At 42.6% G+C, this 26,848-nt stretch overlaps 1 protein-coding gene across 6 annotated transcripts in view; it reads right to left on the reverse strand.

Annotated features, from left to right (window-relative positions):
* Window positions 1-5,578: 5,578 nt before the first annotated feature.
* Window positions 5,579-26,848, reverse strand: part of LOC128095524 (ubiquitin carboxyl-terminal hydrolase 29-like) — a 225,383-nt gene continuing 204,113 nt past the window's right edge. For all 6 annotated transcript variants that reach the window (XM_052714565.1, XM_052714572.1, XM_052714570.1 and 3 more), the window contains 4 exons: window positions 14,355-14,442; window positions 12,204-12,292; window positions 10,121-10,320; window positions 5,579-9,206 (listed from right to left, as the gene is read on the reverse strand). In XM_052714565.1, coding sequence (XP_052570525.1) covers window positions 6,712-9,177 — 2,466 coding nt within the window. In that variant the 5' untranslated portion in view covers window positions 9,178-9,206; window positions 10,121-10,320; window positions 12,204-12,292; window positions 14,355-14,442 and the 3' untranslated portion in view covers window positions 5,579-6,711. The remainder of the gene's footprint in view (window positions 9,207-10,120; window positions 10,321-12,203; window positions 12,293-14,354; window positions 14,443-26,848) is intronic.

The following is a 26,848-nucleotide window of genomic DNA, read 5'->3' on the forward strand; positions in this document are numbered from 1 at the left end:
TCCTTCTCAGATGTTCTCTTGCATTCTATGCCAATCTTAAGAATCTCTTTTTGCAGCAAGGTGTGGTCATGCTTAAAACCTGTTTTTACATTGTCAATTGTTGACTTGTGGATCTCAAGGCTTCCCTCTGCTTTGCTTGAGGTCTCACTGAGGATGAATCTGTCTGTTCCCTAAAGCTTTCCTATCTTTTCCACATTAGGGTCTTTAGTTTCTCTTATGAATTCTAAATTCAGGTTCCAGAGAGATGGCTGTTAAGGTCCAGCACCTAAATGTGGCTCACAATTCTCTCTGGCCACGATTCCAAGGTATCTACCCCCATCTTGTGGTCACTTTGAGCACTGCATGCATGATGTGCAGAGACAGAAGCACACACACAAAAAAACCCAAGGTGAAATAAATAACTGCATTTCCTGATGACAAAGGATGTTGAACAATTTCTTAAGTGTATCTTGGTCATTTGAGATTCTTCTGTTGAGAAGTCTCTGTTTAGATCTGCACCCAGTTTTTTAATTGGATAATTGGGTATTTTGATGTCTAGTTTATTGTACTATTTATATATTTTAGAGATCAGCCCTCTGTCAGATGTGGGGTTGGTGAAGATCTTTTCCCATTCTCTAGGCTGCTGTTTTGTCTTATTGGCATTCTCCTTTGCCTTACAGAAGGTTTTCAGTTTCAGAAAGTCCCATTCATTGAGCTCAGTGTCTATACTACTGTTGTTATTTTCAGGAAGTGGTCTCCTGTGTCAATGCAGTCAAGGCTACTTCCCACTTTCTCTTCTATCAGATGAAGTATACCTGCATTTATGTTGAGGTTTTTGTTCCACATGGATTTGAGTTTTGTGCATGGCCATAGATATGTATCTATTTGCAATCTTCTACAAGCCCACATCTAGTTATGCTAACACCATTTGTTGAAGATGCTTTCTTTTTTCCATTGTATAATTTTGGCATCTTTGTCAATAATCAGGTGTTCATGGGTATGTGGATTGATGTCAGGGTCTTTGATTCTATTCCATTGATTCTCCTCCTTTTTATGCCAATACTATGCTGTTTTTATTACTATAGCTCTATCGAAGCTACCTAGACCAGTGTCAAAAACTAAAATCACCTGCCATTATAGTTAAAGGGAGCTTGCTGCCAAGCCTGACAACCTGAGTTTGATTTCTCGCACCCACGTGCGTACTGATATCTACTCTTGCAAAGTGTTCTCTGACCTACACACTCCAGCTGTTGTGTGCAAGAACACAGGCATTTACAAATAAATAAATATAATTTAAAGAAACAACTCCACAGGCAATGCAAGGCACACACCTCTAATCCCAGCACTTTGGAGCCAAACAGGATGATCCATGTGAGTTTGAAGCAAGCCTGGGTGACAGCAGAATTCCTAGACGGCCAGGTCTGCATAAAAGGAGCTGCACAGTCAATAGCTAGTCAGGAGAAGGATAGATGGAGCTAGCTGGAAAAAAGAGTAAATAGAAGGAAGAAGAATGAGAGGGAAGGGAAGGAGGAGAGGAGGATAACAGGGGGCAGCCACCCATCCTTACCATCAGTCACACAATAAGAAGGAAAGAAAAGATACACAGAAATAGAGAAATGTTAGATCCGGGCAGTGGTGGTGTACACCTTTAATCCCAGTATTAGGAGGCAGAAGCATGAGAATCTCTGTGAGTTCTAGGCCAGCCTGGTCTACAGAGTGAGTTCCAGGGCAGCCAGGACTGTTTCACAGAGAAATACTTTCTCAACAAAACAAAAACCCTACAATACCCTGTCCTCATTATTTGAGATGAAGCCTATGTAGCCCTGGCTGTCCTCAAACTCATTATTAAACCTTGAACTCCTTCCTGGTCCTCCCGCCTCCATCTCCTAAATGCAGTGATTATGAGTTTGTGCCATCATATCTGGCTTATGTGGTGGTGAAGGTGGATTCCAGGGATTCCTGTATGTTGGTTAAGCGCTCTACCAAAGGAGCTATGACATCAGTTTCCTGACACTTAAAAAAATTGGGCATATACCCAAGGGATGCTCACACCACAAGGACACTTGCTCAACTATGTTCATAGCAGCATTATTTGTAATAATCAGAACCTGAAAGCAACCTAGATGCCCCTCATCCAAAAAAAATGGATAAAGAAAATGTGGTACATATACATAGTGGAGTATTACTCAGCTGTAAAAAACAATGACATCATGAAATTTGTAGGCACATAGATAGAACTAGAAAATATCATCCTGAGTAAGGTAATCCAGACTCAGAAATACAAACATGGCATGTACTCACCCACACATGGATACTAGGTGTAAAGCAAAGGATAATCAGACTACAACCCACAGGTCCAAAGAAGCTAGGAAACAAGGAGGATCCTGAGAGGATCCTCTGGGAAGGGGAAACAGAGGAGATCTCCATGAGTAAACTGGGGATGAGGTGGGGGTGTGCAAGAGAGGGTAGAGGATGGGGCATGAGAACATGAGGAAATGGGATGGTTGAGCTGGGGGAGGGACAGAGTAGGAGAGCAATTAATGAGATATCTTGATAGAGGGAGACATTATGGGATAAGGGAGAAACCTGGTGCTAGGAAAATTCCCAGGAATTCACAAGACGACCCCAGATTAGACTACTAGCAATAGTGGAGAGGGTGCCTGAACTGGCATACCCTAACAATCAGATTGGTGAATACCCTAACTGTCATCATAGAGCCTTCATCCAGTAACTGATGGAAACAGATGCAGAGATCCATAGCCAAGCACCAGGCTGAGCTCCAGGAGTCCAGTCGAAGAGAGGGAAGAGGGATTCTATGAGCAAGGGGGGTACGATCATGATGGGGAAATGTACAGAGACAACCAAACTAAACTAGTGGGAACTCATGAACTGTGGACCAATAGCTGTGGAGCCTCCATGGGACTGGAGGAGGCCTTCTGCATACAGCAGAGGGTTGTGTAGTAGGATCTACTTTGAGGCCCCTGGCAGTGTGATCAAGATCTGCTCCTGGTGCATGAGCTGGCTTTCTGGACCCTGTTACATGTGGTCAGACACCTTGCTCACCCCTGATGAAGTTGGGAGGGGCTTGGTTCTGCCTCAAATGAATGTACCAGGCTTAGTTTTTCCCCCATGGGAGAATTGTAGGAGGAAGGGATGAGGGGTGGTTTGGAGGGGAGGGGATGGTAGGGGTGGTGGAGCAGGAGGAGAGGTGACGGGGGATCTGTGATTAGTATGCAAAATGAATTAAAAAGAAACAAAGAAAACTTTGAAAGCCACAAATCCATGAAAGTTAAAAAAAACTGGCCTACCACCACTGAGGAAGTTTTTATTGCTTGTATTAATTGTGCAAAAATGTGTTTCACTGTGACTTTTTCATGTTTATAAAGCACTTAATTTTGTCCATTCCCTTAGCCTCAATGTAAACTCATCCATTTTGAAAAATCCTGTTCACTATGTTCATTTTTTTCCTTTCCAGATCTGATACATGGAAGCAAATATAGACTCTTCCTAAAAAAAAAAAAAATTGAAGGGGCTGGAGAGATGGCTCAGAGGTTATGAGCACTTTACTGCACTTCCAGAGTTCAATTCCCAGCAACCACATCGTGGCTCACAACCATCTGTAATGGAATCTGATTCCTTCTTCTCTTAAGTGTGAAGACAGACACTCATATATATACATGAAATACATGAATAAATGTTTAAACTTTCCTTCTTTTAAATGAACAAAGAATTATCTGTCAGATCATAAGGATGTTCTAGACCACTGGATCTCAACCTTCCTAATGCTGCAGCCCTTTCTTTAACACAGTTCCTCATGCTGTGATGACTCCCCTCAACCATAAAATTATTTTCATTGCTACTTCCTAACAGTAATTTTGCTCATTTATTGTATTGAACCCAAATGTATTGAGAACCACTGTTCTAAACTAATCCTTTCTTTCGCCTACCACCCTCACTTAATTTTGCCCCATATTTTTGGTTGTGAGCCTAGCCTTTAATGGCTGAGCCATCTCTCCAGCCTGCCCCATATTTTATACATTACCGGGCTTTTAGAATTTTTATACCCTCAAAATGTTAACGTTTGTAAATATCCTTACACAGTATAATACTGAGAATTTTTATAAGCTCTTTAAATTTAGCCACAAGACTATGTTGTGCCTTTTTGATGGTGGAAGTAGGCAGTGCTATAATGTAGAGGTGTTTTGTCTGTGTACCACAAAGCCAGAAGAGGGCATTTGATCCTCTGTATCGGGAGTTACAGAGGGTGGAAACCATCATGTGGATACTGGGAAGAGAAGCTTGGTCCTCTGAAAGTGTAGCAAGTGATCTTAACCATTTCTGCAGTCCAAAAGTGGAATTTGGAAAATACCATTTGTGTGGTGTTTCCACCTATGAGCATGCACATGTGAAGGCCAGAGGATATGGAGAGTTGTGTTCTATCACTTTCCACATGTTTCCTTTTTGAAATACAATCTAACTGTGGAACAGAGCCCCAGCCCTTAGCACATCGGCCCAGCAGTTTTCTCTGGTAAATGTCCCACACCTGAACCTTACACTTCCCATTGTGGCTATGTTGGTTGGTTAGTGAGCTGTGGAATCCACCCTTGTCTACTCCCCAGTGCTGAGTCACAGGCATACATGGCAATGAGGAGCTTGTTATGTGGGTGCTGGGGATTTGAACTCGAATCCTCCTGCTGACACAGCAAGTGCTCTGACCTACTGAACTATCTCCCCAGACCCTTCAGAGGATCCATACTATTTTTTTTCATATTTGAAACAGGTGTGGTGTGGGTATCTCAGATCAGGCTGCACACCTCATAGCCAGCAACCCCAGCTGGTTTCCCTTTCCCCTTGCTACCCAGGAATCAGGTTAACAGGCTGAAAAAAAAGCCTGTCCTTTGGACTATGTATTAAGGAAGACTGCTGCCTTTTGGCACAGGGTCTCTTCCATCTCTTGGGAACTAAGGGAAACCTTGCTTTGTCTTGTGAACTGAAATGTTCTCTTTAGAACCCCACCATGCTGTTTGTGTTAATGTATGAGACTCTCACCTAAAGGACTGTCTGTCTCAGACCCCCTGTCCCTTAAACCCCTCCATTTTCTCATATCATCAGGATTTGAATATAACAAGTATATTTGGCACTTCAAAAATTTTTAAAAGAGTGCTTTAAAAATATTATTATGCTAGGCATTGTGGTCCAGACTTTAAATACCAGCACTCAGGAGGCAAGGCAAGTACAAATCTGTGTTTGATGGTAGCCTGATCTACGTAGAGCGTTTCAAGCCAGAGAGAACTACATAGTGAGATTTAAAATCTTATTAGATTTCATTCACTCATTGATTTTCGCATATATACCCATGTGCTAGCTCCTCTAGAGGTCAGAGGACAGCTTGCAGGACTGGTGTCATTGTGCTAAATGGCAGGTGTTTTCATCCACTGAGCCCTTAGAGAGATGTTGAATTTGCAAAATTTACCATTCTCTCTATTTCATTTCCCGTGTAACCCTGATGCTATGTCCCGCAATTCTGAAAAGGAAGCACAAAACCAATTAGTTTGTGAGCAGCTAGATACATTCATCCGCAATGAGTCACAAACACCCATAGAAAACAATGATTTTAATAAATTGGCAATAGAATGGTATACATGAATTTAGGGAAAGCAAACGACACTATGAAAACCCTCCAGATGACATAAGCAATTCATATATACACTAACAAAATTAGACATTTTACACACTGTTTCCCAAACTTTTAAGTCCATCAGTATTGGTTCTGAATCCATTATGATGTTGGACACTAACATTTGACCTTTAATCAGTTCCTTGCTATGTTGTGTTGTTTCAGAATGACATTGAAAACACCACTGCGTTAGGGCTAGAGAGAAGGCTCAGTGCACGTACATGCAGCTCACAACTGCCTGTAATAACAGTTTCAGAAAACTCAACACCTTCACACAGACATACATGCAGGCAAAACACGTTAAATAAAAATAAAAATTATTTTTAAAAAAATCCTCCCACCGCTGGGGAGTAGTGGCACACACCTTATAGATCAAAGCACTTGGGAGGCAGAGGAAGATATATCTCTGAGTTTGGGGCCAGCCTGCTCTACAGAGTGACTTCCAGAACAGCTATAGCTACACAGGAAAACACTGTCTCACAAAAACAAAAACAAACACAAAACAAACAAAAGCAAACAAATAAAAAAAAACCATGAAAAGCATCACTATAGCCTTGTTGGAGAAAATGGTATATAGCCTGCATCATGGATGTATGGGTTTCTGTCCTAATATGTTGATGTTTTTTTTTTTTTGTTTTTTGTTTTTTTTTGTTTTGTTTTGTTTTCTGAGTTTTATTTTGTTTTGTTTTCTGAGTTTTATTTTTTTGTTTTGTTTTGTTTTGTTTTCTGAGTTTTATTTTGTTTGTTTTGTTTTATTTTGTTTTCTGAGTTTTATTTTGTTTTGTTTTGTTTTGCTTTGTTTTCTGAGTTTTATTTTGTTTTGTTTTGTTTTGCTTTGTTTTCTGAGTTTCATTTTGTTTGTTTTGTTGTTTTGTTTTCTGAGTTTTATTTTGTTTTGTTTTGTTGTCTTGTTTTCTGAGTTTTCTTTTGTTTTGTTTTGTTGTTTTGTTTTCTGAGTTTTATTTTGTTTTGTTTTCTGAGTTTTATTTTGTTTTGTTTTGTTTTGTCTTCTGAGTTTTCCATTGAGCTTGATGACTTTTCATTATGAGTATAATTTAGGATTCTTCTAGGAAGTATGTAAAGCCATTAAGCAATGTTGAGAAAAGATCCATATTCTTCTGTTGCTCTTTAGGTGTGTTAAGTAACTTGCACTCTGATGCCTTCTTCAACAGCCACTCAAAAAGCTCATTTCGCATGTAAAAAAAAATGTATCCAGTGTGAAGCCGATTCTCCTGAATCAAGGCCTCTGGAATCTCGAACACTTGGACATCACTGTACAGGAGCCATGCTTGCTTTTGAAAGTCGTACACATCGCTTACATAATGACCGGAATCTTGGGAGCTCCCAAAATGGCTGACAACACTGACCAGTCTGTAATTCTGAGGATCATCTCCAAATACCATACTATCTGACTCATCAATAACATCTAACAGGTAGTTGCTTCCCAGAAAATTGCTGCTTTCCGGATTCCACCATGCACCAAGAGAGTATTCATCATCTATGTCATCTCTCAAATCTAAAGACCTATTCATATCCTTCTCTGTGTCTTCTGCAATATCCCTAACACTTTGAGGTGATGCCGGAGGAAGGAATTCCTTGTGGAATCTAGTCCCAGGACTCTGGAGGAGCTGTTCAGCCATTTCTTGAGATCCTTCCAGAATCATTTGTTCTTTAAGATCATAAAAATAATTGAACATCTCAGTGGTAGTGTGACGATCTGCTGTTCCATATACGTTAATTTTCTCATAGTTCTTCACACTCCTCGATGGTATTGGCTGGCTGAGGATCTCAGGCATCATCTCTTCAGGGACATTTGGGACATCACAGTCCTCATAAGATGTCTTACTGGCCAAGGGAAATGGTTGTTTCGTGTTTTCATTGAAGTGGGAAGATACATTTAGATACTTAGAAATCTCAACTGGCTGCTGACTCTTCACCAACAACCCGTTAGAGGTCAAGTGGTAGCGTTTCAGATGAACAATGAGGACCCTGGGGAGCCTCTTCAAAGTGTACTTGAGAACAGAATTCTTGTTCTTGCACTTCGCACAATTACGCTCAATTTTTTCTGGTGTAAAGAAAAGATCAAGTGACTTTTGAATTGATAGAGGCTGTTCTCTTGTGCCTTGGTGCAGGTCAACAGAGAGGTAATTACTCACTTCAGTGTTGAGAGTAGCCTCACCACAGGCCTCACAAACAATAGAGCTCTGCAGCTCTATTTCAAAATTAGCACTGACAGGACAAACAAACCTTTTGGGGATGGCATTCTCATCAAATGTTGGTAGAGATGATTCTTCAGCTTCGTTGTCCATCTCAGTGAGCCACATGGTATTTAGTTTTTCCATGTTCAGTTTCAGCTGGTCTAAGCACTGACTTAGAAATTCATGGGCATCATTCTGTTCATCACCCAAGAATGTGTCTGCAACTGTGGAGATGGATTTCTTGACATTAATGAGTAACTCTCCCTTGACCTCTATATCTCGGATGTCTTTCAAGACAAGCAGTTGACTTAAGGGCTTGATAAGATCATCATAGGAAACCTTCTCCCATGGGATACCTTGTGTGAGCAAGTCCTTTGCGAAAGTTGGAATCCCAAAGACAGATTGTAAAATGGAATTCATGTAACAGGTATTTCCCAAATTGGGGAAGCCTTCACGTTTCAGTTGCTTTGCGTAAGTCTCAAGAGGAGGCTGTAGGTCATTATATGTTTGGGTTTCCTGGCTAAACTTTGATCCACATTCATCAGACCATGTTAGTGTTGGAAGAATAGTGTCATCCAGGTTAGGCCTCCAGCAGGTGTTGGTACTGAATGAAGGTTCAAGTTTCCAAATGTTAAGCTTTTCCTGATCTCTTAAAGCCATTGGTTTCTCTCCTTTGCATCTTTTATTCCTGGAGTTATAGGTCTTGGATTTCTTTTCTGGTTCAGGATTATTTACTTCGAGAATCTCCTCAATTATTTCTACACTGGGTGTTGATTTTCTCTTCCTCTTTATGCTCGGTTTTTCTACTCTCTCTTTTTCCACATGACTGCTGCTGGGGTTTGACCACAAGAGTGGTGTCTTCATGGGGAGTGGAGCCCCACTTTCTTGTTTAGTATTCAGGGATCCACAAACTGACTCCTGAGACTTCCTGCAAAATGGATCACTGCTCTCAAGAACATGCTGACTACTCTTGGGTTCCTCAAGCTGTTGGGATTCACATGGATGAAAAGAATCTAGCAATGACTTCAGCCTTTCAACATCTATGGAAGATAACTTATCAATGAGTAAGGAAGTGTCATCTTTCAGAGTTAGATGCAGATGATTATCTCCTGTCTCACCACAACTAACCACTACACCTGCAACATTATCACCCAGCTGAAAAACCCTGCTCCTTCCTTCCAACTTAAAGGAAACCACCAGATTAACCTTCTGTTTTCTTTCTACTATTTGGATGACTGCTTCTTTCCACTGAGAAGCCCGGGTGTGCTTGCTCCGGTTCTTGCTTCGGATTTGGACAAAGCCATTTATCTTTAGAGGAGCCATTCTTTCTTCACAGAGAAAGCTCGTGTAATCTAAAAACAAACAAAAAGCACAACACACACAGAGATTGTGACTCAAAATGTATTCATCACAATGTTTTCTTCTAAAACTCTAACTGACCAGAATTGGCTTTTATTCCTCTCTTCATGCTTCAATTACAACGATGGGAAAGCTTACATTTTCTTTAAATATTTACAATTACGATTTACCAATTACAATTAGCAGAAACTGGAGTTACTTATATCCTTTTAATAAAAATTATTTAATTATGTGTAAGTGTGTGAATTTGTGCACATGTGAGTGCAGTGCCCTCAGAGTCCAGAAGAGGGAATCAGATTCCCTAGAACTAACATTACAGGCAGTTTTGAACTATCTGGTGGAGAGGCTAGAAACTGAGCTCAGGTCCTCTGTAAGAGCATTGTATGCTCTTAACCATTGAGTTGTTCAATTACATTCTCAAGTACATGCTTTAACCATTGAGCTATTGAAGCTGTGCCCATTCTCTGGAAGACACTCTCAGAGTGTATTTGCTTTCTCTTTTTCTGTCCCAATGTTTAATTGTGATGGTTAGTTCTATTTGTGTACTTGCCATATCTACAACAACCTGGAAATTGAGTCTCAATGAGTTTTTGTCTAGATCAGGTTGTCCTGGGTGATTGTCTTGGTTGCATAATTAATATGGAAAGACCCAGCATGAAAGCTTGTGGTTACCAAATGACATAAGAGAAGAGAAAGATGTACACATACATTCATTTTCTCTCTTCTCCTAGCTGTGGCTATCATATGACCAGCTGATTCAAGTTCCTGCAGCTGTGACTTCCCAGAAGTGATGCACTGTAACTTATGACTGTGGACTGAAATAAACATTCCCCATCCTCCTAAGTTTCTCTAAGTTTTGTTTTCCAGAATGTTTTATCATAGCAAGAGAAATGAAAACTACAAGTACCTCAAGTGAAATGTGGAGACAGTGCAGTCTGGTCTCACTGGTGCCTCTGCTCTTCTCTGTCCCTCTGATGAAGCCAAGACAATGAAGTTCTGGTCAAATTCTAGTCTCTCATGCAAATGCAACAGTTAGGAAGATGAGCCTGAGTGGTCACCTCTGGTGCTGGCCTTTTGATTTCAGATTCCAGATCCAGATATTCAGTCCTGCAGTGGTCAGATGATAAAAATCATGGGTACAAATGTGAATGTATGAAAAGCTGAAGATACAGCTCAGTGGTTAAAGAATCCAGTATGCATAAGACCCTAAATTCAATCCCTGGAAACACACAAAAACTATTCTGAGCTTTGTGACTGTATATATGTAGGCAGAGGTTTCCTGTCCTACAGCCACTCTCAAATAAACACACTAAGACATATTAATTATAAATGCTTGGCCAATGGCTCAGGCTTATTTCTAACTGGCTCTTACATTTTAAGTTAACACATATTCCTTATTTACTCTCTGCCATGTGGTGGTACCTTTATTAACATGGCAGGTTCATCGACTCCATCTCTGGCAGGCTGGTGACTCCAGACTCAACCCTTCTTCCTCCCAGCATTCTCCTAGTGTGGCTCTCCTGCCTAACCTGATTCTGTTCAGCTATTGGCCAGTCAGCTTCTTTATTAAACCAATCACAGTGACAAATCTTCACAGTGTACAAAATGATTATTCCACAGCATAATATAACTCCAGCACTGGAGAGGCTAAACCAAGACATGGACATGTGTGAGGCAAGAATGGAGTATATAGTGAGACCACAATCTCAACAAAAAGAAAAAAAAAAAGAAGACAGATAAACAGAACCCAAACCAAAGAGGGAAGGGAAGGGATTCAGCCTGAAGCTAACCAAGTCTACATTAGATGAGTATCAAAACCTAAACACAGATGGCAAGAGGATTAACAGTGCTTGCTGCCAAACCTGACAACCCTTGTTGTTTCATCCCTTGCACCCACATGTGGAATAAGAGACCGACTCTTGAAAACTGTTCTCTGGCATACACACTTGAGCTATGGTGTGCAAGAACACAAGCATATACCAATAAATAGAATTTAAAAACTCCAACTCCACAGGCAAGGCATGGCACACACCATTAAACCAGGAACTGGGGGCTGGAGAGATGGCTCAGTGGTTAAGAGGACCCGGGTTCAATTCCCAGCATCCACATGGCAGCTAACAACTGTCTGTAACTCCAAGATCTGATACCCTCACACAGACATGCATGCAGGCAAAACAACAAATAAATAAAAATAAATAATTTAAACCAGGAACTGGGAGGCAAGCTGGATGATTTCTTGAGTTTGAAGGCAGCCTGGTAGACATACAGAATTCCAAGACAGTCAGGTCTACATAAAAAGACCTTGACTCAAAAAAACAACAAAAAAGTATTGGGGGGAAAAATACCCAAAACAAAATCTAGTGGAGTAGAAAACCCAGAACTTTCCTGCTTCTCTATGAATCTGAAACAAAACATGGACATATGTTTGCAAGGAGAGGTGACATGTGGAGAGGACCGTCAGATACCAGATGAGAACTAGAAATACGGAACTTTAATTGTTTTTTAAGATTTACTTTTAGGCTGGCTGTGGTGACACACATCTTTGATCTCAGTACTGGAGAGGGAGGAGGATCTCATAGCCAGTAGAAAAAAAGCTACATAATAGGACAGCTACATAACAAACTCGACCTCAAAATTATTTTTAATTTCATGTATGTGGGTGTTGCCTGCCTGTCTGTGCATCACTTACATGCAGTGCCCAAGGAGACCACAAGAGGGTACCAGATTCCCTTGGAACTGTAGTCATAGAGGGTTGTGAGCCACCATTTAGGTGCTGGGACCTTAACAACCATCTCTCTGGCCCCAGCACCTCATAAATGGTGCTAGGTAGTATTCACATGTAATTTAACTCTTTGGAAGTGGAGGCAGGAGACCCAGAATTTCAAGGTTATCCTCCACTAAAGAGACAAGAGTTTGAGGTAGGACTGCATGAGACCCAGATCATGCCCCCATTAGAATCAGGATGTGATTTTTAATGACTCAGGATTTACCTGTAAGAACTGAAGAATCCAACTGCTCCAAAGTCACAAAAGAAACCCTTCTGAACAGCAGAAAGCACTGATTGGAGTGAAGAGAAGGCCTAGAGAGTGGGAGAAAAATCATTGCCGGCTATTTTCTCTGACAAGGGATCAACAACATCCAGAATATACAAAGACCTCAAAAACGAATAACAGCAAACAACAGAACATAGTATCTGTTAATATTCTAATCCTCCTTCCCCTTGAAATCCCACCCCTTGGGGCCACCCTGCATCCTGACATAAAAGCCTCATTCTAAGGAAAAACTCCTCCTCTTCCTCTCTCTTTTCTGCTTTTCCTCCCAGGAGGTGAGCACCCTGGACCTCCCTCCTCCTCCTCCTCCTCCTCCTCCTCCTCCTCCTCCACCTCCTCCTCCTTCCCTCTTTTTCTCTCTTCTCTCCCTCTTTCCTATCTTCTCTTCATCTACTATAATAAACTCTCATTGGATGCAGCATCTGGGGTGTGAATTACTGGCCACGGCTGCCACTGCTGCCATGCTTAAATGGCATGCATCTGCCCAGCATTGTTTCCCTGCACACACAGGATACCCTCAGGTTCCCCACTCATGCATAATTCATAACAGTATCCAATCAAGGAATAAGCAAATGCATTCAACAGTCAGAAAAAAATACAAATTACCAATAAATATATGAAAAGTGTTTAACATCTCTAGTCATCAGGAAAATACCAATCAAAAGCACAGAGGTAGGTAGCTGGTCATAGTATCCCACGCCTTTAATCCCAGCACTCTGGAAACAGAAGCAGGAGGATCTGACTGAGGCCAGCCTGGTCTACAGAACAAGTTCCTGAACAACCAGGGCTACACAGAGAAACCCTGTCCCAAAACCTAATAAGTAAATAAATAATATTAAATTAAAATAACCTTAACTAATTAAAAAAATGTAATAGCTGGGTGGTAGCTCACACCTTTAATCCTGGCACTTGGGAGGCAGATGAATCCCTGAGTTTCTCACCAGCCTGGTCTACAAAGTGAGTACTATGATAGTAATGGCTACACAGAGAAAACCTGTCTTGAAAAACCAAAAAACAAGGAAAAAATCCACATAATACGTAAATATTAAAAAGAAAACTAAAAAAGAGAACTATAGTATGATCCTGCTATATAGCTCTGAGTATTTATCTGAAGGAATCAATGTCAGGGTACAACATGGGGCCTGAACACCTATGAATTTTTACCAGAAAGTGTTCAAGTACAGGCCAGTAGTTAAATAAAACAGGTGTGGAGATGAATGCCCATGAATGTATATATACACAATGGATCTTGGTTCAGCCAAAAAGAACGAAATTGCATTATTTGCAGGAAAATTTGGAATGCAAATCATTAAGCAAAAATAAGCCAGATACCAAGAGATAAATATTTCATATTCTCTCTCATGTGCAGAATCTACATTTTTTTTTAAAAAAAGGGCTTTGAAGTAGACAAGTGACTCCGAAGGGAGAGGGAGGGAAGAGCTTCTTGGGACAGAGGATGTAGATGAATGGTGGGTGTGTTTTTCTTAAAGCACACATGAAGTTGGGATGGAAAAATGATGGGGAGGAGAGGGGAGGAATTGGAGGGAAGGGAAACCAGGGTGGATTTGATCAAAATTGTTACATGCTTGTCTGAGGTTCTCAAACAATAAAAAGATAAATGGGGCAAAAATGTTAAGAGGACATTATATATGCCTCTATTAAATGTCATAGTGAAGCCCATTACTTTCTACAAACACATACTAATTAAAAAAACATTTTCTTTTTCGGAAAAAGGGTGTCTGTTATATAGCCCAGGATGGCCTCACATTCACTATGTAGTTAAGGATGACCTCAAACTCCTAATCCTCTTGATCCACCACCTCTGAGTTGCTGGAATTATGGAAGTGTTCCACCATGCTCAGTTTGTGCCTGGCTGGGGAACAAGCCAAGGATTCGAGCATTCCAGGGCAGATCTCTACCAAAGCAACTACAGAGGCCCGCTCACCCTCAACTCTCTTCATTTTAATCTTTCCTGGTCATTTGTTCCACCATTCATTCCAGGGGTCCCATGAGTCTACTCCAGTTGGGCCTTATATCCAGTACATACGTACACTTAATAACACAACTCGAAGGAAATAAGGCTTTACTTACCCAGGCCCACTCAGCAATGTCACAGCTGTTGCTCACAATCCTGCTGCACGCTCCTAATGAAAGGGTCGATCCTGCGGCAGGCTGTTACCTAAAGAGTCCAAAACAAAATGTAGCTTAATTTAAAGGGTCCTAAAAAAGATCATCCCCGCTTCTCCATGTCATCATCTCAGGGAAGGGGATTGTGGAAAGAAAAAAAATAACAGAAAAAAAAAGACATAGGGAAAAAGAGAGACTGGAGAGATGGCTCAGGGTATAAGAGCATTTACTGCTCCTCCAGAGGACACCAGTGTTGGGTTCCCAGCACCCACTTTGTGGAGTGGGGATGTTTCACGATGTAACTCCAGCTCTCAGGAGTCCTATGCTATTTGAAGGAACAAGGTGTATGCTCACACAGTTGTATAAAATGAAAAAAAAAATCTACATTGGACATGGTAGCCTACTCCTTATCCCATCACTCAGTAGGTAGAGCCCAGACACAGAACTCAGTGAGTTCCAGGCAAGCCTTGCTCCTAAGAGAGGAAAACCAGGAGTGGTGGCCTTTAATCCCACCACTTGGGAGGCAGAGACCGGTAGATCTCTGAGTTCCATGCCACCCTAGTCTACAATTAGAGTTCCAGGACAGCCGAGGCTACACAGACAAACTCTATCTTGAAAAAACAGAGAGAGAGAGAGAGAGAGAGAGAGAGAGAGAGAGAGAGAGAGAGAGAGAGAGAGAATCAACATCAGACAGATTAGAAAAGATGTTTACCAAGTACACATCTGATACAGGGCTAATATCCAAAATAAATAAGGAATTCAGAAAACTGGATATCAAGAAAACAACCCCCCCCAAAAAAAAAAACACTGGGATACAGATCTAAACAGAGAATTTGCAAAAGAGGAAACTCAAATGCCTGAGAAACACTTAAAGAAATGCAAATCAAAACAACTCTAAGATTCCATCTTGTGCCTGTCAGCAATGATCAGATCAATAGCACAAGATAGCTCATGTGGGAGATGATGTGAGGGAACACTTCATTTTTGCTCGTGGGAGGGCAAACTTGTACAGCAACTATGGAAATCAGTGCAGTGGTTCTTCAGGAAAATTGAAATTGGTAAACCTCGAGATCAGCTATACCACTCTTGGGCATATACCCAAAGGACACTTCATCCTACCACAGAGACACTTGCTCAACCACGTTCATCACTGCTGTATTCATAATAGCCAGAAAATGGAAACAACCTAGATGTTCCTCAACAGAAGAATGGATAAAGAAAATGTAGTACTGCTGTGGATGATGTTGGCACATGACTTTAATCCCAGTACTGAGGAGGCAGAGGAAGGTGGATCTCTGAGTTTGAAGACTGATTGGTCTACAGAGTGAGTTCTGGGACATCCAGGAAAATCTTTGTATGGGAAAAAAAAGAAAGGAAGAAAGAGAGAGAGAGAGAGAGAGAGAGAGAGAGAGAGAGAATGTGGTCCTTTTACACAATGGAGTCTTATTCAATTGTTAAAAACAGAAGGACATCAACTGGATGGTGGTTGTGCCTGCTTTTGCTCTCAGCCCTTGGGAGGGAGAAGCAGGTGGATCTCTAAGTTCAAGGCCAGCCTGGTCTATAAAATGAGTTCCAGGACAGCCAAGGCTACACAGACAAACCCTGTCTTGAAAAACAAACAACCAAACAAAAGACATTGGGAAATTTGCAGGCAAATGGATGCAACTACAAAAAGTCATCCCAAGGGAGGTAACCCAGACCCAGAAAGACAAATCTTGTATGTATTCAATTATATGTGGATATTAGTTGTCAAGTCAATGGTAACCAAACTACAATCCATAGAACCCCAGTGGGTAGGTACAGAGTAAGGGCCTGAGAGAACAGACAGACATCCTTAGGAGGGGGAAATAAAATAGACAGATATGGATGAAAGGGGGGGTGAGAGGATGGAGTGGAGAGGGGGCTGGGATAGGGTATTGTAGGGGGGATATGTGGAGAGAGAGCTAAAATTAAGGAACATTTGAGCACATAGTATGAAAGCCTAATACAGTAGAAACCTCCTAAAATATATACATATATGAAGGCAATCTAGATGAAATTGCCCACTAATGAGGGAGACAGAGCCCCAACTGACCATCACTTGTCACCCAGTGAAGCTTGCAGTACTGGGATTGGGTTCCATCTAATTGAGTTGTTGTCCAAAGGGGTCCCATGGGAATCCCCAAACAACCAAGCTGTTACCAAGACCATAGCACGCTCTTGACAAACTGACAGCAAGCCCACATTGCTGAAGACAACACCTACACAGAGCAATGAACATGGAGGAGCCAAGCTGGTGCCTACACAGAGCCTTCACCCCATCATTTCAGAGTCCTTGGTACAAGAAGGTACTCTGGCTGCTATCAAAAGAGAAGCATAAACCCAACCCAACCACAAAATGTTATTTGTCAGTGTTATTTACCAGGCGCAAGAAAACACGAGGTACAACGAAACCCACTATAAGAGTTTTTGTTAGGGAAGAGAAAGGGTGGAGGGGAAGGGGGGGTGAGAGGTGCGTGCTACCTCTGGCGAGAAGGAAAGAGAGCGGGGAGCAGGTGCAGCCTGCTTTTACGGGTCTCCTTGTGCGTGTGTATATGGACTTACATAGATATGTCATGAACGCACATAGAAGACATGATCGTGCTGCATGCAGATTACATAACTGTGCTGCACACGGATTATATAGGAAATAAGGCTCTGGAGTGACTAAGCATTTTGCCTAACTTCGGACAGTGCATGCATGGTCATGTGACTCCAGAAGTGGCTAGGAATAATAACATTCCACTCTTTTTGTTATTATAAAAAAGTAAGGGGATAGGGGTGGCAGGTGAATGGGAATGGGCATGCCGTGTCTCTCGGAACTGCGTCCAGCTGACTTCGTGGGCGTCGGTTAATTTGTTGGGGGTGGGGAGGGGCTTTTCTTGGGGTAGCCAGATGTTCTGAGGTAGCTGATTGTCTTCGCTGTTGTTTTGAGCCCTGTGGAATTATCCAGCAATGCTTGGATCTGACAGCTTGGACCAGACAAGCTGAAGTGGATCTGACCTGTCTGGGTGGGTCCAAACCAACTCCCTAGACCTCAGAAGAATTTTTAAGTAGACATATTAAGTAAGAAGCAACCAATGGCCGGGCGGTGGTGGCGCACGCCTTTAATCCCAGCACTCGGGAGGCAGAGCCAGGCGGATCTCTGTGAGTTCGAGGCCAGCCTGGTCTACAAAGTGAGTTCCAGGAAAGGCGCAAAGCTACACAGAGAAACCCTGTCTCGGGGAAAAAAAAAAAAAAAAAAAAAGAAGCAACCAATGGAAATGCAAAATCCTGAGTTGGTAGCTATGGTACTTTAGTGTTTAGTACTCTGCTGTCAGAATGTTATAGGTTAATGGTAAAGTTATGGACATATAGCAAGAGAGAGAGAAATCTGGAACATTCTTTTTTCTATTAGTATCACTGCTGGTGAATGTGGGGTCAGGCAAATGGGGGGAGCAAACAAAATGGAAGCTCCTACCTTGACTAAAAAAAAAAAAATCTCTTCCCATTGGGGGCACAGGGCTAATTGGCATGACCAAAATGTGTAAGTAAGAGGAATACTCTTGAAAATACAATTAAGTGGTGGGGTCTGATGAGCTAGGTAAGGCTGTCCCCCTACCCAGACAGTAGAGAGACAAGAAAGAATGGTGAGCCACCAAAACTTCCTCAGGATCGAGTAAGTGGCCCCAGTGTCCACGAAGAAGGAAATGGATCACCCCAATACTTAATGGCTCCCTGAGGGAGATGACAGTTGTCAGGCTGGAGCCTGGGCACCTACAGTCATCCATGGTCAAGCCTAGAAGGTTGGCTGAAGGGTGGTCTGCATTTGATGTCCCCATGCCATGAGGTGCATAGAGGCAGTCAACTGACCAATGTCCCTCTTGGTGGCACTTTGAACATGGCCGCAGTGGCCCATGTGGGTCAGGGCAAGTATGAGCCCAATGGCCTTCTGGACCACAATTTAAAACAAGGACCTGGGGGCCCTCCGGTGGCTGGTTGATGGCCTTGGCCGGCATTTGGTATTCCTATTGATGGCCTTTCTCATCTCTCCCATGGTACACCTTAAATGCCAATCGCTAAGACTTCTGAAGCCTGTGGGGTCAGGAGCCCCCTCTGTCAGGCCCTAATGTCAGGGAAGCTCTGCAAAAAGAAATGGATCGTAAGGAGCTGTCTGCCCTCTGGGTTCTCAGGATCTAGATTAGTATACTGTAGAAGGGCCTTTGTAAGTCATTCTTGAAATCAAGATGGATTCTCTTTTCTGTCCTGAACTATGTCTTGAAGCTTCTCATAGCTTACTGGTATGAGGGCATCCTTACAAAGACCTGCTAGGAGGCAGGTTGTAAACTGATCTCTAGCTAGGGAGCCAAGAAGGGTGTTATAATCCCACCATGGATTCCGATTGGGGACCACCTCAGCTCCAGGAGAATGTGCTGCATTAGTCTGGAGACCTCATCTGCATGTATCCCAGCCTGTTCCCAGACTCATCTGTGCTCCTTAGGAAATAAGTGGTTAGTAAGGATCATGTATATATCACGAAAGGTGAGACTAAAGGATTGGGTGATGTATTGGAATTGTTTAGTAAAAGAGGTAGAGTTGGATGTATATGAACCCAGTTTCTTTTCTATCTGAGAGAGTTCTGCCAGTGAGAAAGGGACATGTGCCTTACTAGCCCATCTTCCACAGGTACCAATCAAAAAGGCTGCCAGGTTGGTTTGACTAGGGTGGGGTTCCTTAGCAGCTCAAGAACTCGTGACAGGAGGAGTAGAGGTGGGAGCCACAGTTAGGCAGTTGGAGCGGCCCGGTACCAGAGAGGAGGAAGGGGCTGGAGGAGCTGAGGGAAAAGTCACTGGAGGAGAAGGAGCAGGAGGTTGGAAAGGCAGGGGTTCATTAGCAGGGTCTAGAGTGTAGTGAGAGTTTCCTCTGGTTTAGGTTGCATAGCTAGGAGCACACGGGCAGGGAATGGGAATCAAGGAGAGAGGGTTTGGAGCTGAGATAGAAAAAGGCTTGGATACAAGGTAACTCTTTCCATTTGCCCACTCACTGACAGAAGTTAGATAGGGGTCCAATGAGCCATTAGGTGGCCATTCCTTATTGTTATCTAAGGGATATTTAGGCCATTTTTAGTGCGGAGGCAGATAAGCTTAGAAGTCTGTAAGTAGACCATTAAGCTGAGAGGTTTGAGGTTTTCTAAAAGGCATCCCAGAGGAGATGTAGGGCTTATGGGGTTGGAGGCCTTATTTCCCATGGCTGCGACAGAGAAAAAGGAAAAACAATAGAATAAAAATAATAATAAATGAGATCCAACAGCTATAATATCTCAGGCATCCCAGAGATTAAGAGGGGATTGATAATGGCACAAGTCTCTCAGTGTTCTGTCAAGGAAAGAACAAGGGCGGGGGGGCGGGGGAAGGACGGGGATGGTAGTCTGAAGACGAGAATCCAAGAGATGAGAAATGAATGAACACAAGGCCTCAGACCGCAGTGGTGGGGAATGGCCAGGGGTGATAGTCAGCAATGGCGGCTGACCTTAGCCGCTAAAGACCATAGACAGGGGTACCCCCAGTTCCAAGGACACCAGAGGGTTGCCAGATGATTGACAGTCATTCCCAGGAGTTTACACTGACTGGTTAAGAGAAAACTCACCAATCGAAGCAGCCAGTGTTGTGTGAAGTGATCCAGCGGCCAGGCAGATGAAAATGAACTAACCTCGGTTCAAGGCCTGTTTGGTCACGGCACCAATGTTATTTTTTTTTTTTTTTTTTGGTGACATTATTTACCAGGTGTGAGAAAACACAAGGTACAACGAAGCCCACTATAAGAGTTTTTATTAGGGAAGGGAGAGGATGGAGAGGGTAGACATACTGAAAAGAAAGATGTGGACAGAGAGAGGGGGGTGAGAGAGAGAGAGAGAGAGAGAGAGAGAGAGAGAGAGAGAGAGAGAGAGAGAGAGGTGCTACATCTGGCTAGAGGGAGAAAGAGCAGGGAGTAGGTAGAGCCTGCTTTTATAGGTCACCTTGTACATGCATATATGGACTTATGTATCTATGCCATGCATGCCCGTAGATTACATGATCACACTGCATGCAGATTAAGTGACCACACTATGTACAGATTATGTAGGACATAAGGCCCTGGAGTGACTAAACATTTTGCCTGACTGCTGACAGCACATATTCGGTCATGTGACTCCAGAAGTGGCTGGAATAATAACACAAAACCTTTGACCTACAATCTGTCCTGTTTGAAAAGTATGCTAGGGCAATGGTGGCACAAAGCTTATGGGAGTACCCAACCAATAACTGATTTGACTTAAAGTCCCACTTCATGAGATGGAAGCCATATCCAACACTGCTTGGGTGACTAAGACCCAGAGACTAGGTAGCCCAGGGACCTACCTAGGCTAAAACCAAATACTACTGTTCTAAAGATAAGGAAAGAAAAGAAATAATGTAGTGATAGCATGACTCCTAATGACATTCTGCTATACTCATAGATCAGTGCCTTGCTCAGCCATCATCAGAGAAGCCTCCTCCTGGAGCCAGATGTTACACACAGAGTGATTGATTTGGAACCCTTAGGCCTAAATGGGATGTCTCTATCCAATCTGTCCCCTCAGAGTTCAGGGACCCCTTTGGAAAAGGAGGAGGAAAGAGCGTAAGACCCAGAGGGGATGGAGGATACCAGGAAAACAAGGCCTTCTAAATCAACGTGATCAATGCTCATATGAACTCACAGAGACTGAAGCAGCATGCACAGGGCCCGCACGGGACTGCATCAGGTCCGCTGTGTACACATTATGGAAGCCAGTTTAGTGTTTTTATGAGATTCCAGAGTGTTTGAAAGATGGATTCCCAGAAGGTGCCCTCTTTACCACTAGGCAATGAATCACAGACATCAGTCAGTACAAATGTATAGAGGTATTGGGGACATAACACAAGTGAACACTTTACTAGGAGGAGGTTCTTGGCATTGACACTATTTTCTTACAGCACTGGGGATTGAACTGAGGATCTTGAGCATCCTTGGAAGCACTCTGTTCCTACATCTCCAGAAATAAACATGTTTACTTACCGAGAAGGGTTTGGTTGAATTTATTTATTTGGGTTTTTTTTTTTTGAGACAGTGTAGTGCTCTATTATGTAGACCAGGCTGGCCCAGAACTGACAGAGATCCACCTACTTCTGCCCTTCTCTTACTAGAATGAGAGGCTTGAGCCACCATGCCCCACCTGGCCTTGAACGTTTGATGCTTCTTCTCCCTGCACCTCCAGAGACCCAGGATTACAGATGAGCACCACCATGTCCACTCATGCAGTTTGGAGCACCGAATCTAAAGCCTGGTGAAGTTAGGTGAGATTTCTACCAACTGGGCTATTTCTCCAGTCCTAACTCAATCAAATTCTTTTAAAATTTATTTTTGTTTCTTGATTTTTTTTTTTTTTTGAAACAGAGTTTCACTATGTAGCCCTGGCTGTCTTAGAACTTGCTATATAGACCAGGCCGGCCTAGAACTCCCAAAGATTTACTTGCTTCTCCTTCTCAAGTGCTAGAATCAAAGCCATGTTCTACCATTCCTTCATATTTATGTATTATTTATGTTTATATATGTGTCTGCATCATATGCGTACAGGTACCCATGGCAGTCAGAAAGGAGTGGCAGTTCCCTTGGAACTGGAGTACAGGTGGTTGTGAGCCACCCTGTGGGTACTAGGAATCCAACCCCGGTCCTCTGCAAGGGTAATGCTTGTTCTTAACTGCTAAGTCATCTACATCTCCAGCCCTCAACCAAATTTTAAAAAAAATTAATTATTATTTTATGTGTTTGAGTGTTTTGCCTTAGTGTGTGTTTGTGCACCCATGCCTGCATGGTGCCTTCAGAGGCCAGAAGAGAGCATCAGGACCCCTGGAACCGGAGTTATGGGAAGTTGTGAGCTGTGACCTGTCATGTGACTGCTGGGAGTTGAACCTGGGTTGCCTGGAAAAGCAGCCAGATTCTTATCACTGAGTCAATCAAATTCTTTTGTTTGTTTGTTTGTTTGATTGATTGATTGATTGATTGATGACTGATTTTTTTTTTTTAGAGACAAAGTTTCTCTGTGTAGCCCTGGCTGTCCTGGAACTCTCTCTGTAGACCAGACTGGCCTTGAACTCAGAGATCTACCTGCTTCTGTCTCCTGAGTGCTGGGGTTACAGGTTGTGCCACTACTATCTAACCCTCAATCAATTCTTAACGGAATTTGAGTATGGTTATACTTGCCTATAAGGCCAGCCAGTACTCAGAGGCCAAGAAAAGGACATTGTCCAGTTTGAGGCCAACCTATACTATATAACAAGTTTGAAGCTAGCCTGAGCTACATAGTAAAAATTTTCCTGATAATAATTTTGTTATGATTTGTTGAGACAGGGTAAACCAGGCTGACCTTGCACCTGCCTCCGCCTCCCAAAGCTATGATTAAAGTTGTACGACACTATGCCCAGGTCATTATGTTGTTCGTAGAAACTATTTTCAGCTGGGCATTGTGGGGCACACCTTTAATTCCAGGACCCTGGAGGCAGAAGCAAGCAGGTCTCTGGCCAGCTTGGTCTACATAGTAAGTTCTAGGAAGGCCAGAGCTACATAGTGACAGAGTGAGACCCTGTTTCAAAACAAACAAAAGGGCAGGAGAGATGGCTCAGAGGTCATGAGTTCAATTCCCAGCAACCACATGGTGGCTCACAACCATCTATAAGAGATCTAGTGCCCTCTTCTGGCATGCAGGCATACCTGCAGGCATATACTGTACACATAATAAATGAATAAACCTTTTTTAAAAGTTGAAAAAAAACAAAACAAAGGAAAAAACTTTTCTCAGATTACTCATTTTAAAAATTATTTATTTTGCTAGGTGGTGGTGGCCCATGCTTCTAATCCCAGCACTCAAGAAGCAGAGGCAGGCTGATCTCTGTGAGTTTAAGGCCAGCCTGGTCAACAGAGTGAGTTCCCGGACAGCCAGGGATGTCACACAGAGAAACCTTGTCCCAAAAAATAAAATAAATAAAAATTTAAAAATTATTCCTTTTATTTTATGAGATTATAATACAATTAAGTCACCCCTAATCTTTTCTCCCTTTAAAACCTCCCATATATGCCACTTTGCTCTCTTTCATGGTCTCCTTTTTCGTTAATTGTTATTATACACACACACATATGTATGTATGTATGTGTGTATGCGTGTATGTGTATGTATGTATATGTACGTATGTATCACTGAATACATAAATACACCATGCTCAATCTGTGCATGTTTTCAGGGCTGACCATTTGGTTTTGGATAACCAGTTGGTGAGCTCTTCCCTGGGGAGGACTGTTTCTCCCTCTCTCACATTTCTTGATTGTCTGCAGTTCTTTGTGCAGGGCTGGGGTCTCCTGGACTTACCCCTTCCCACTTTGGCATGACTTTTGGTGTCATCCTTGTACAGCTCACATTTGGGCAGTCGTGCTGGTGAGACTTGATGGGTGTACCATCCGACACTAGGGAGACCCAATCCCACGGCAAACTCCCTGATCCTTGCCTCTTTCAATCTTTTGTCCCCTTCTTTCAAAAGGTCCCCTGAGCCCCAGTGTCTTGTAGATGTTTCAGATTACTCTGACAGTTGTGGTGGTTGGAATGGCATATTTCCCATTAGCCTCATGAGTTTGAACACTTGATCTCTAGTTGGTAGCCCTAGTCGGGGAAGGCTTGGAAGGTGTGGCCTTGCTAGAGTAAGTGTGCCACTGGGGATGGACTTTGAGGGTTCAAAAGCCATATACTGTTTCCAGTGTACTCTTTTTGCTTCCTGTTTGAAGATCAAAATGTGAGCTCTCAGCTGCTGCTCCAGCCATCTACTGCTGCTACATCTGCTCTGCCATTATACACTCGTATCCTCCTGAAAATGTAAACCCTTTCTTCAGTCAGTTGCCTTGGCCATGATGTTCTATTTTAGCAATAGAAAAGTAACTAAGGCAACAGTCTTTTTACATCTTTGCAAATAGACTGTACAATTAGTCCTTAGACTTGCTGAGGTATGGGGGACCCACTCCCACTTTTTCCCCCTGGGATACTCTTGAGGAGTGAAGGATAAGAGATTTAGACAGAAATATAGAGGGAGGAGAGACAGATAGAAACACAAGATAGCCTCGGGAGGGCCTGAATCCTTATCTACTGGCCCCTTCTGTCTCTTCTAAAGGGCTTTTTATAGGAATGCCAAGGGGTGGAGCAAAAGACCTCCCCTTTCACAGATCAAAGCATACCACACATCCAAGTGCAGACCCTTCCGAACACCTGGTAACCACACACATGATCAATCCATTTCCTTATGCAGCCCTGCTGGGTAAAGGAAGCTCAGATCTCACTAGGAAACCTCTGTGGGCTCTCACAGGTCCCTCCTCTTGATTTTTTAAAGAGTCCTCAAGATCCCTCAGATAGACTGTGTCTGTCTTAGGTCATCTTCTTCAGTTAGAAAAACATTACCCATCATGGAGATATACTTTCCATCAAGCATACTCATATCTCAGGTTGGAAGCTCATAAGAAGAACATTGCCCATCTCTGATCACCAGCCTCTGGCAGCAGGGGGTACAACCCAGAGAACCCTAGGCTGCCACACCCCCCAGTAAAGGAGTAGAGGATGACCAAAATGGAATGTTCTTTTTTGAATGGGTCTTAAGATGCCTATAGCAGCCTTAGCTGTGCCAAGCCCCCCCTCCCTTTTTTTTTTTTTTTTTTTTTTTTTTTTTTGGTTTTTTCCAAACAGCGTTTCTCTGTGTAGCTTTGGAGCCTGTCCTGGATCTCACTTTGTAGACCAGGCTGGACTCGAACTCACAAAGATTCGCCTGGCTCTGCCTCCCAAGTGCTGGGATTAAAGGCAGTGTGCCACCACCACCCAGCAAATGTATCATCTTAACTTTTGGTTTTTGTTTTTGTTTTTGTTTTTCAAGACAGGGTTTCTTTGTGTAGTTTTGGTGCCTGTCCTGGAACTCACTTGGTAGCCCAGGCTGGCCTCAGACTCACAGAGATCCACCTGGCTCTGCCTCCCAAGTGCTGGGATTAAAGGTGTGCACCACCACCGCCCAGCTGCCAAGCCCTTTTTTAAATCAATAAACTCTTGATGCAAACCATATCCAATAAACTGCATCAAACTTAAAGATTCCCTTAGCTTCACCCACCCCTGGTTCATTAATATCAACATTCTTCTAGTATGAACATTACTATACATATTTACAATGAGCATAACTGTTTACTATTTACACATCTTACAAACTTATATTTAAAAGCAAACTCTCTGTAGGATTACCTCATAAACTTTAGCAAACATCTAAAACAAATCTCTCTTTTTTTTTAAGGATTTCTTTTTTTTTTAATTTTTTCTATTTATTTAATGCCGAATGCTGTTTATTGAAGGAGGGAAGAGGTCTTAAATACAGGCTTACAGCACAATGGGAGAACCCTGGAGGGCAGAAGTTCACTACAGATGTTTTACAATCTTGCATCTAAGCTGTTAGCGCCTATTATGTTAAAACAAATCTCTTAACAGAACTCTTTACATTTTCTTTCAACAAGACAGAGTGCGTGAGTTGAGAATCACTGCAGTTAAAATTGTAGGTGAACTCAAAACTACTTCACTTTTTAAGATCATAGTCAGTTTTGATAACATCCTTAAAGTTCCCCTGGCCATTGGAAACTAGAGTCTAATTCATCAATGGCTGTAGTCATTGTATCCAACTCCCTCAACCCTGGGATTTAGTGAGTGCTGTTGCTATGGGGCTGTAACACTTGGGACATGCCACTCCCCAAAGTCACCTTTCCAGCTGGCCCCTCCAGCCATTCTGTAACTGGCGGAAGTGCACACAACACGAATGATTGGGGGTTGTCTCTTCACCCAACTCACTGCAGCTCTCCCGAGCGGCACAAATCAGACAAACGTTGCTGAAACTTCACTCAGCTATAGCAGAACTTTTGGTTAGCTCTACCAAAAAGCCTTGTCTCAGGGTGAGGGTAAAATTACCATACTGAGCTGCCATAAAGCTCTCTTCGAAAAAACTTCCTGCACACCTATTAGGAACCATGTAGCCACATATCAATTTGCCACTAGTCAAACAAAAGCAGTGTGTCTCTGAGCTCTATTTCCATTCAGCTCTTACTAAATAGCAACAAAACCTTTATCCCAAACTCCCCAGCAGTGTGGTGGGGGCCCCCTTAGTCTCCTGCTTTCCCCAGACTGCAGGAGGGAACCTCAAAATCAGGAACACTGGTTCAGCTGCTTTCACTCCAGTTCCTCTAGAGGAGTGTCATTGGAGCCAACATTCCTCTGTTCTACACTCCTCACCAAATACTCACACAGACAGCAAGTTTCTGAGGGTACAATTCCCACCTACCCCCTCTTAATTTTTTAAAGCTGCTTTTTAAGATTACTATGAGCTCTTTTTGTCTGTTTTTTTGTT

Source organism: Peromyscus californicus, unplaced genomic scaffold (assembly GCF_007827085.1).
Source record: "Peromyscus californicus insignis strain IS unplaced genomic scaffold, ASM782708v3 Scaffold_4__1_contigs__length_199733344, whole genome shotgun sequence".
NCBI classification, from domain to species: Eukaryota; Metazoa; Chordata; class Mammalia; order Rodentia; family Cricetidae; genus Peromyscus; species Peromyscus californicus.